At 31.8% G+C, this 11704-nt stretch overlaps 1 protein-coding gene across 1 annotated transcript; it reads right to left on the reverse strand.

Moving 5' to 3' along the window:
- Positions 1–219: 219 nt before the first annotated feature.
- Positions 220–6640, reverse strand: LOC112757731 (protein EMBRYONIC FLOWER 1). Its single transcript, XM_025806287.3, has 6 exons — positions 6293–6640; positions 5025–5179; positions 4044–4441; positions 3860–3964; positions 2548–3731; positions 220–1934 (listed from the first exon to the last, which is right to left on the reverse strand). The coding sequence occupies exons 2-6, from the start codon at positions 5111–5113 to the stop codon at positions 444–446; spliced, it is 3267 nt and encodes a 1088-aa protein (XP_025662072.1). The 5' UTR covers positions 5114–5179; positions 6293–6640; the 3' UTR covers positions 220–443.
- Positions 6641–11704: the final 5064 nt, after the last annotated feature.

An 11704-nucleotide genomic window follows, 5' to 3' on the forward strand; every position in this document is an offset into this window, starting at 1 on the left:
ACCAAGAAACATTCCTTCTTGTCTTGTGGCAAGGCACCATATGTTGAGAGTTTTATAATTTTTTATTTCCAAACAAGATAATAGAATCCGTGACGCTTGGTTAAGTGAAAACAAGTTCCTTTTCTTCAACCACACCCCACATTTCCTTCCACACAAACTTTACAACATCAAAACTGTAATACATTATAACATAAAACTTGTGTATGGCACCTGGTAGCATGATAATGAAATTCAGTTTTAAATTCAAAGATAAGTTTCTTCCTTGAAAGTTGAAACTTTGCAAGAAAAAAAAAACTGTTATTTAAGTCTCATGTTCCTACTCAAAGTCCGCTGCAGAATTATTTATATAATTAAAGGAACATAAAGTAGTATATGCTGACCGTTTCAACATGAAGGAATCAAGCAAAAGCTGTAGCCTAACTATGCACAACTCTATATTGATTTCAACGTCTTTCATTTTGTAACCTTCGAGTCTTCATTTGCTTGCGTCCACGTGGAGCAGGTAAGCCACGCCTTCTGTTTGGGGGGATATCCTCGAATTTCAGATCTTCTCCATTGATCATGTATGGATTACCATCTTCTGGTGCAGTGAACTCCGCCGGGTTTCTGTTAACTACAATTGTGCTTCCAGAGATACTTTGCCAGGGCTCTGCAACATCCAATCTATGTTGATTCGAGGTTTCCGTTTCAACATTGGCCCCCCTGAGCTGCAGACTATCTACATTTTGCATGGCTGCATTGGAGCCGTTCATCTTAATTCCATTTCCATACCTTGGCAAATTTTGGTCCCTGAAATCAGTACTTCTGATCTTCCCACCATGCTGATCTGTTGAAGTGGCAGAGATTGGAGAGTCAAAAAGGCGGTTTCGTGATTTATCTGATAAATTAATGCTGCTGAGATGCTCAGAAATCTGCCTTCGTGGGGAACCATGTGTCTCTCTCTCCAAGTTTGCACTGCATATGCCGGGATTAGAGGGTCTCCTAACCATTTTAGCACTTCTACTTGCAGTAGATGATGTGTCTGTCTCCCTACCTGCCCCGGTTAAGCTAAGTAAATGCAGCGCATGTATTGCTTCATTGGAATACGTATCATGAGATACACTCTGATAACGATCATGTTCCGTCCCATTACTTTCTCCAGTAAGTGCGCGTTCTGCATTCCTGCTGCTCATGTTTCCAGAATCAGTATTTGTAGGAAGCTTCTCTAGGTCAATATCTTGAGAACTTGGGCAGTTAAGGTCAAAAAGATCCCTTCTCCTGTTCTGCCTTTGTGTCGACCCAGATTGAAGTGAAATTAAGTCTAAGTTACTACCTCTAGGCTGCGAAACAGTTCTGTTGCGTAAATCAACGCATCCCAGGGATGCATTCTTCTTGCTCGACAATGGCCGAACATGAGAAGCACTTCCATCCTGCTGCATAATAGTCTCGAATCGGTTTGATCTTCCATTGAAATGTGAGGAAGCACCAGAGGATCTACACTCTGCATTCCTCCTATTAAAAATTGGAGTTTGAGCAGGACCAAGCTTCCTGGTATCACTTGGTGAGTAATGAGATCCATTTGATGACTTATTTTTTGATTGTGGAACTTCAAACCCAAACGGGAACTGATGGAGTGCGCTTGAAGAAAAGTAGTTACTTGAATTTTCTTTTCTTGGGAATGCATTTCCTTGTCTTCTGTTAATTCCAATTTCTGTATCACTTACGTGATCTTTTTCCCTCTGGACAGACATTTCCAGTTGGCAGCTTAAATTTTCTACGTCAGGTAGAGACCTCTCATATTGATTCCTTGCCAAGATCTCTACAACTTCCATTGGGATATCATCTTCTGACCCATGGTCAGAGTCCTCTGCTGTCAAATCATCGCATCTTTCCAGACTATTATCTAGATCAACAACTTCAATCATTTTGTTATTGTTTCTGTCTCCATTGGTTCCCTGAAAAAGAAGGGCTGTTATCTCCTTGGAGACATGGTTTCTATGAAAAGTTCGTTGTCTCATGACCCTAAAGAAAAAACATTCATGCGAAGGAAATCTACACATTTTAAGAGATTAATTTAGCAGTTAAAGTTTAATGAAAACAAATAAACTGAAGAATTCCCAACTGGACATCAATAAGAGAATGTCAATAAACTACAGCATGAATAAATATTTGATGGTCAAAAGAACTAATTCCTGTTAGTTTGAAGAATCTGATCAAGCTACAAAGCAGTTTCATATGATGTTATTTAAATATTTCTGGTTAAAGAAATCAAATAGTTGACCATATCAAAAGTTTGAAGAAAGTATGAAGCACACATATCACAAAAATAAAAAGATCTGGTTGATGCTCACATGATAAAATTGTTCAAAAGACAAATTTATGGCAGGGCCAGTGGAATCTTGTAGAAACAACTAAATGAACTAATTGCAAAGTTCTTAACAAATGGAAATATAAAGAAATAACATCTATTTTGATCATGGAAGTCAATTTTTTATTTTATTTCTTTTTTTTTTTTTTTGGAAAAAGAAGAGAAGGGGGGGGGGGGGTTGAAAGTTTAATACTACTTACTTCAAGATATACTTCTTTTCCTTTTTCAAGAATTGCATTTGACATGTCCTTTGAAGGATTTTTTCGAGCTCCACAATAAATGGCTTTGCCGTCCATATTTCTAAGTTGAGCTCTTGAAGTACCCTCTCGAAGCTGAATTTCTTTTTGACTGATATTTTGCTTGTTGCAAATCTGTTCCGATGGATAGCCTTTTAAGGGAAGATGCCTTTCCTCATTGAGTTCTTTCCCATTTGATGTACCTTTTGTTGATGGAACTGCAATGCATTCAGGCCTACTTGACAAATTCTTTGATGCTGTATGTGCAAATGAACCTTCAACTAGCTTGTCATTTTTCCTCCCGGTTATAGAATCCATTTCTGCATCAGCTTGAGGCATCTTGCCTTTTCCTTTGGAATTGCAGACATTTCTATTCCTTAACATATGCAGCGGAAAATCATCCTTTCCCTTCTCAGTGGATGCACAAGGAAAGGATCCAGAAGGACTTTCAGACAGATTTTCCTTATTTGTGACATCCACCGTGCTCCCACTCTTTCTCCACTGTCCTTCTTGTGGCCTAGAAATCAAGTGTTTGTCAACATGAGGAACCGATTTGTGCCTTTTACCTGCAGTGTTATCTGTTCTAGAAACTCCCCCTGGGTTTTGAATTTCGTTATCAAGCCTCTGGGAGCACATATCTGCAGATGTTGACTCTTCATCCACAACAAACTTTCGCTTTCTACCGCGACCCTTATATGTCAAAGTCGAATCTACTGGAACATCCTCGTTTTCTTGGAAAACTGGTGGTACCTCTGAAGTTGTAAACTGGTTAAGAGGACCATGAGATAGTGATCTGCTTGCGGTGGTTTTATCAGTCTTTGCCTCTCCATTTTCATTTAATAAGTCCTTAAGCAAGCGCATCTTTCTAGGTCTCCTACGAGTTAAACTGGTTGACCTTTCTACATTACGACCCTGATGATTTCTGACAATTTCATCTTCATTTTCCACTGACACATCATGATTGCCATCAGCCAACTCTGGTGAAAGATGTTCAGTTGCATGATCAATGATGTTATCTCCGACAACTACTGTACATTCCCTCAAAATTGAACCAGATTGTCTTAAACCGTTGTGGCATTGGTTTTCTTCAGAAGTAGGTGTCCCTTCATTAATATCAGAAGGGCTCTTATCCACATTAGCTTCACAAGCTGTTTTGGTATTTGGAAACAAAAAAAACGAAGAAATCAATACACTCTTATTATGATACATACAAATTTAATTTCTCGGTACCATGTTACTGCAGCCTAAATTTATAAGTTTACTCAGTTTAACCTACCTATTTTATTTATATGACATTCTTCCATGTGATCTGGACGAGCTTCTGGAAGTGTAACACTTGACACTTGATGATTGAGATTAATCTCCGAGCCAATATCATGGTCTGAACATAACAGAGAAAATCAATCAACACACAGAAAGTAGGAAATAAGAAACTCCTATATAACTGAGCTTGAACTTACCTGTTATTCTGTTCTGTACAATTTCTGCATTATTATTTTCTATCTCATTCCTAACTGGTAAACCATCAGTGTCACCAGTCAGATCAATAGGGATATTAAGATCGAACTCCGCATTCACTGGAGTGGCAGCACTAGCCACTGGAGATTCCGGAGTACCAGAATTGACAACCGCATTACTGCAGTTACAATCAGATATACCTCCATTCCTGTGGCTAACATCTGTTTGATCATTTCCATGATTGATTTCGTTAGCAGTTGCCTGTTGACAATTTTCACAGCCCCACCATCGAAATTTCGGCACTTCAAGTGGTGGAAGTGGCAGTTCGTTATCAGACTCATCCATTGGAAATGGCCAACATTTTCTCCAATCTTTCTTTCTTATATCCGATACGTAACCACTGAACAAACAAAAAGGATGTGTTAGGGATCCCAAATTTCATAATATTAACATACACATACACATGATCCCAAATGAAATATATTAATGTTCTTTTGTCAAGCGGGATAAGGTCCAAGTTCTTCCCAATAAACTATACTAGCTCTTCAGAATCTCCATGTTTTGGCACCATCGTTCATATGATTCTTTATTTTCATCCTATACTTCCACTTGCTTAATTGGATTCTAACTTTAAGTTACTAGCATTTGAAGATCATTAATTATACTGTCCTCTAATGAACACTCATACATAATAACACTGTATCTTATAAGAATGATTTACATAAACTGCAGGCACCAACAACATGAAATCATACACTAAATGAAGGCTGATATATAAATTGATTGATCCGCTCCACACTCAAATACCATCAGAAATGGTTGAAATAAAATATTGTTAAAAGGATAAGCTCAGATAGATACATAGTATCAGCTAGTATAATATGATATAAAAACAGTAATGACAATTGAACCTAGAACCTCATGCAAACTATCAAACTTGATGACCTTATCAGACATGTATAAATATGGGGAATAAGGATTACCGTATCGTGAAATGTTCGCATGTCTTATTAGCGGTGCCGATGGGAAGATCTATACTGATTGAATCCACACTAACAAAATTACTCTCCATGAGCTTGATGATCCTATATAGTTAGAATCACATCCAGAATTATTCTCCACAATTATCTGTGTATGTCTGCACGCAAACAAACAACTTGAGCTATATATAAGCACAGCTAGAGTATCCCTATTCACGAAGGATCAAATACTGAAATGTAAAATATAACTTGGAAGGTTCCAATAATCAATTGAGGCTTCCATCAATTAGAGGCTTCCATCAATTAGAGGCTCGTGAAAGATTTATTCATATGTAGGGAAAACGCCACACACAAACATATATATATAATTGTGCATACATCACAGGCAAAAAAATCTTACTACCCTATTAGGGTTTATTCAAAGCTGCTAAGAAATTAAAAGGAAAGACAAGCTAAACAAGGTAAAAATTAAAGTTAAAGTAACATTAAACCAATTAAACCTCGACACACAGTGATTAATCACATAAAATAATAACCTCCAGCATTATGAAAGTACATAAACCCTAGTTTTACACTCAATAAATCCAACCACGTAGATGCCCAATGTTAATAATATGTTTGAATTAAAACCCTAAGAAAAAATTAGCCACTAACCCATATAATTACCCCAGATGTGGATCCATAAATGTACCTAGCAATATTAACTAAATACTAGGGTTTTTTAATTTCCATTATGAAACTCGTCAGCTTCGAAGCTAAAACGCTATGGGAACATAAATTAATAGCATGCGAAAATCCCACATAAGAGAAAAAAAGTCCTAAGAAGTCAAAGCAACACATAGAAGAAAGAATATGAACACCAAAATATTAGGGTTCAATGTGATTACATAATTAAATAAATTCAAGCCTCATTAAGAGATATATAATTAACTAAGCTCAATTTACAATGTAATCAACTAAGCTAGCTAAGTTAAGAAAAAAAAATCACCGAAAGAAATAATTAATGCAACAAAGGAATAAAAATTCAGATAAGAGAAACATAAATAAATAAATATAAATAAAATAACCCAAAGGAAAAGCTGAAGTGGACACACACCCACCGTAAACAGTACAACGATACCTAAATATCTAAACCAAAAAAAAAAGAGCTCTATAGAATAATCGAAGCAACGGTTCAGATCAAAAGCTAAACAGAAGAGCGAGCTATGAAGGAGATAGAGATAGAGAGGGCAATTATAAGACGAAGCAGGTGAAGGAGCACCGAGACTCACCCGTGGACGAGAGCACGCGATTTTTCTCCCCTAGCTTGGAGCATCGATACTCCACGGCTCCTCCAAGAAACGAGAAGAAATGATAGAGAACTGGAAGGAGAGTGATTAGAATGAAGTTTGAGGATTGGATTCGCAGCTCAAGAAGCAGAATTTGGGTGCGAAAATCACACAGAAACCCTAGTGAGAGAAAGGGTTTTCGATTCTTTAGGGAGAAGAGAGAGAGTGTGTGAGAGAGAGAGAAAGAGAAAGAGAAGAGAGAGAAAGAATTTTTATCTTGCTGTACTTTGGATTTGGAAGATGGGGGTTTGCGTTTGTGTGTTGTTGTAATTGTTTTTTATTTTTTATTTTATTTTTTCTTTTGTTCTTTTAGAAATAAATAAAAATAAAAAAGAAGATGTAGTATCGTGTCATATGATGCATTTCCTAAACTAGCACAAAAGAAATGTAAATGTAGAGAGAGAAAGAGGGAGTGTGCGTGTGAGGTGAGAGAAAGGATCAACCATCTGGAGAGTGACACGTGGCGCCAGCATGAGCTTCCTGTCAGTTGCCACTCATAATTGCTTGTGGATCATGGCAGAGAAACCCTAGACGGAAAGGGTAATTATTATTTCTAGAATTTTGTTGAATGTTTGTGTTTGGTAAATTTTATATATTTTTATTAATTATTAATTAATTTATTAAGATATATTTTATCTTCAAAATTTTTTAAATTATTGATAAAAGATTATTTTTATAATAAAAAATTAATTTATTGTAAATTAATTTTCATTGGACAATAATAATAATATATTATTATTCCACGAACACATTTTGTACGTTTTAGATTTTATATAAGTATTAATATAATTTATCAATTTACGAAAAACATCGTATTTATATTTATAATAATATTGAATGCATTAAATTTTAATTGTAAAATAATTTATTTTTATATTTTTATGGAATGTCGGAGAAAATAAGAAGGGAACGTACCTAAAGAAATGAAAGGGAAATATGGATTGGCGCGTGGGTTAAACGCGCTACTTTTGGGTGGTGCTCTATTTCTCGATTTTATGCCTGTCGTGTCCACCAAGGCTTGGAAAAGGTGATTCATGGAGATTGCACATTTGACGGTTCTCATTGGAGCGTGGATCACACTCGCTCGATTGGAGAGTAGTCGTAGGTGGCGAATGCCACTTCCGAACCCTAGGTCTCTTTTCTATGTGGATGGTGAAACGAAAGGCAATGCAAAAGGGTACGTAACCCTAATTACTTTACAAATAAGGTGAAGAGTTCTTGGTTTAGAATACAATAATGACATTATCCTAAGTTAATTAGAGGTTGGAGATAGAAATTTCAAGTTTTGGTATCTTGATTCAAGTGTTGTGATGTTTTCTTATATACATGTAACACCTAATGAATACTCCTGTGTATATGTGTTGTGTGTATAACCTATATGGAAATGCATGAATTACATGTGTCAAAGTCTCGTGTTTTCTGTACGGACAATAACTATAAGAAAAGGATTTGGCATGTAAAGGAAAAACAATACAATAAAAGTATATGGATATGGTTGGTGGAACATTATTATGTGTAATGCATTTCGCATTACATATTTTCTTTTCTTTTCTTTTTTTTATAATTAAGTTGAATTTCAACATATTTTCAAATCCACTAGCCTAATATTTTTTACTAGAGTCTAGAGTTTTTATCTTTTCTTCCATAGGTCAAAACTGTTATGATTGTGATGGATTGTTTGATGTTGGTCCATATAGGTCTTTTAATTATACTTTTTTACATATGTATCTTTTTATTACCGCTAATCGCCTAAAAAGAAATTCCCATACTTTTTCGTTGTTTAATTACTAGAATTTTGATTCTCGAAATGACACATTAAACTAGTTAAACAATATTCGTGTATATCAATCTTCTAATAAAAGAATCATTTCCAATTTTAGACAGTTCCATCTAAAACATCTATCTCACTTTAGTTTTCTACTTCTGTTTGTGTTTCTTTCAATATAGGCTTTGATATAAAATAATGGAGTATATTAGGATGTGACTATAATTAATTTGATTAAGTGAGACACCTTTTTATTATCTGAATTTATTAATCAACAATACTATTTATTCACCAAAATCAGCTACTAATATATATATATATATATTTATATTTTAATATATATTTTATATTTATGATCGATATTAGTGACTGATTTTAGTTTACACTGCTCAGCATAGATGTTTATTAATACCTTCCTACCCTAAAAATAATGTACAACCACAGGAATATTATTATTAGTTTGTAATAAAGGTGACAAATAAAGGAATAATAAGTCAATGTCAATTCAAAGCACAAGTTTCTTATCTATGCGATACTGATATTGACATTAATATACATTATTACATATTAAATAGTCATGCATAAAATATACACGTATGAATTAATTAAGAAGATCACCTAATAAATTACCCTTAGAGAAAAAAAAAAATAACATACGTCTCCTCTTTTATTTATAATTTGAGAAGTGTATGTATCTTAATAAATCTTTTAATTCAATAGACTTAATTTGCTTTCGTGGGTCTATCTGTGCAAAAGCGATTGTGATATGTATGATGGATTTGGTAGTTAAAGAGAAAAATAAACGCAGACGGAATCATAAATATTTATGGTATAGACATGGCTTCAACTTTCATTACTGATGTGAGACAGCCCCCACAGAAACTTAGACTAATAAGATTGGTTGAGATTAAAATTATATATTTATATATATTGTATTTCTAGTGTTTCTATATATTGAAAAGAGAAAAAGCAATAAGTTTTTTTAGATCATTATATATGTAAGTAGATTTTTGTGTAGGTACCACTTGTTTCATTTGTAATTTAAAATGATATGAAACCAAATTAGCTTTGCTTGACAGCGAGTAATATATTCGGAGAAATCTAAGGCTTTTGATGCATCCAATGTTTCTTTGCTTCAGGATGTGACTTCTTTAAAACTCTCTTCAATTTATATACTATCTATATATTTAGTACCTGTCTTCTTCATTGTTGATGAATAAATAAAAAAAAGTTGGAGAACTATTATAATTTATAATTTTTAACTATTATTTATAGTTATTAACTTAACTTTTTTTTTAATAATAATTAATAATATATTAATAGTTAAAAATAATAAAATTTGTTTTTAGTATTTTTTAAATAAATATATTTTTTATATATATTTTTTTAATTAAATTTATCAAATCATATAATAATTTTTAAATACGCTTTCATTTACCTAAGATTACCCTCAATATTAATTCAAACTAGTTAAATCAAATTTATCTTATTTGTTATTCGTATCCTCAATCTTGGAAATTAAATCTATAAAATATGTGTCTTATTCGCTATTCATATTTTCTAAAATTATTTTTGTTAGTAATAGCAAGGATAAATTTTTAGATATTATTTTAATATTATTTATATATTAAGAAAAAACCAAAAACAAATTTTAATTATGAAATTATTGACAAAAATATTTTCTAATATTATGACTAATGACAAAAATACTTTTAAAAAAGAAAGAAATTCTCGATCGTGAAATATATATTTTCAAAATATGATATTAAAGACCAGACTTTGATGCAATTTATTTTTTATAAATATGATTAAAAAAATAAGATATTTTTATCTTTAAAATTTAATAATTTTACACTAATTGATTTGTGTGCTTTTTTTTTTGTCAATAACAAAAGAAATTTTAAGAAATAAAAAATCTAAATATTGAATTTTGATCCTATTTTTTGCATTCACTTTTTAATAGTTGTCTAATTATTTTTGAGAATCAAATACACAAATGATTTGCCAAATATAAAAGACACTTATTACTTATTAAAAATAGTCACTTTTTTATATTTTTATCGTTAATAAATTTAGAGGATATTTTTATCAGCAATTTGAAAATTTGGGGTATTTTTTGATAAATTACTCTCTGCATAAATAAGTATAATTATATTATATTTTTTAATTTATATACAGAGATCTCACTATTGTTTTAAAAATAAAAATAATAAGTTAAGATTATTTAATGATTTAGATTTTAATGAGACTAAAATCAAATATTTATATGTTATCGTAGTTGGGTCTTCAAGATTAAAAAAAAAAAAAAACTAGTAATCAGATAGTATATGATAAATAAAATTCTAGAGTTTAATCCCAATAAATTTCAAAAAATTTTGGTCTAGAAAGATTATGGAATCGCATATTAGGATCAAGAGCAATATATCAAGATCAAGGACCAAGGTTTGGAAGGAATTGAACATGATTTCTTCTGTTATAATCTTTACAAATTCCTTAACTATTGAATTATTTTATTTTGTTTTTATGATATTATATAAAAAATAATCAATAAAAATGTAATTTCACAGTGCATCTGAAAAATTGCTAGTAAATATATATGCACACCTCACCTTGTTATTATTGCTAGTAAATATTCTTGTTTTTCTACAACACTAAATAAAAAAATAACATATATATATAATATTACTTTGTTTATTTTATTTTAGGGTTTTTCTTTTGCTCGTATATATGTTGATCACTGTACATTATTTCCCCATTTTTTATTTCTTAATTATTCCAAAGAAGGTTGAAAACGACCCAGAAAATGTGTGATTTACAAATGTTTATTTTAAAATGTTAGCTAATACTATTGTTTAATTCTCTTACTTGTAATCTTAATTATTAAATAATGAATGAAAGAAAATAATTATCAATAAATAATAAGAATAATTTCATATATATATTTTTTTTACTTTATCTGATAAAAAAATCTTTCCAATTATTTTCTTAGATATACACATTTATTTGGGATCGTAAACTTTAATTAACAAGTTGAGCATTCGAAGTTAAGGCTAATGATAGAACATATATATATATTCATACAAATTGAAGGGAACTTATTAATAAAAAAAGGTTTATTAGATGCCTAATTATAATTTAAAATAGTTAAATTGAAAAGCATAGGAAACAAAAAGTTATGTTATCAATTATGTTACTCATCATTCCGTCCCCACTATATATGTACATATATATCGAATCTTAGTAAATTAATTTAATTCATGAGAAAGGTCTCTGCAGATATACCAAAAATAAATCATTAAATTAATTACCTGTTTAAGAAGACAACAACAGAGATCAGTATCTGAGAAGTCGTTTTCAAAGGCCTTGCTGTGACTCAGAATCCTCACTTTAGATTATGAATTGCCAGTTTGGTTCTGCAAATTCAATGGCCAACTGTTAGATACAAAAAAGTATAAAATATAATTTGCTAGCTAAGAATTATTAAGATTTATTATTTTGTGTGTTTGTTTTTGACAGAACTTTTTTTGCTGGCTATATGTTATTATTATATTCTTTCAAATTTTCAAGGTGCTAATAATTATCATTATGGA

This window comes from Arachis hypogaea, chromosome 16, assembly GCF_003086295.3.
Source record: "Arachis hypogaea cultivar Tifrunner chromosome 16, arahy.Tifrunner.gnm2.J5K5, whole genome shotgun sequence".
Classification (NCBI taxonomy): Eukaryota; Viridiplantae; Streptophyta; class Magnoliopsida; order Fabales; family Fabaceae; genus Arachis; species Arachis hypogaea.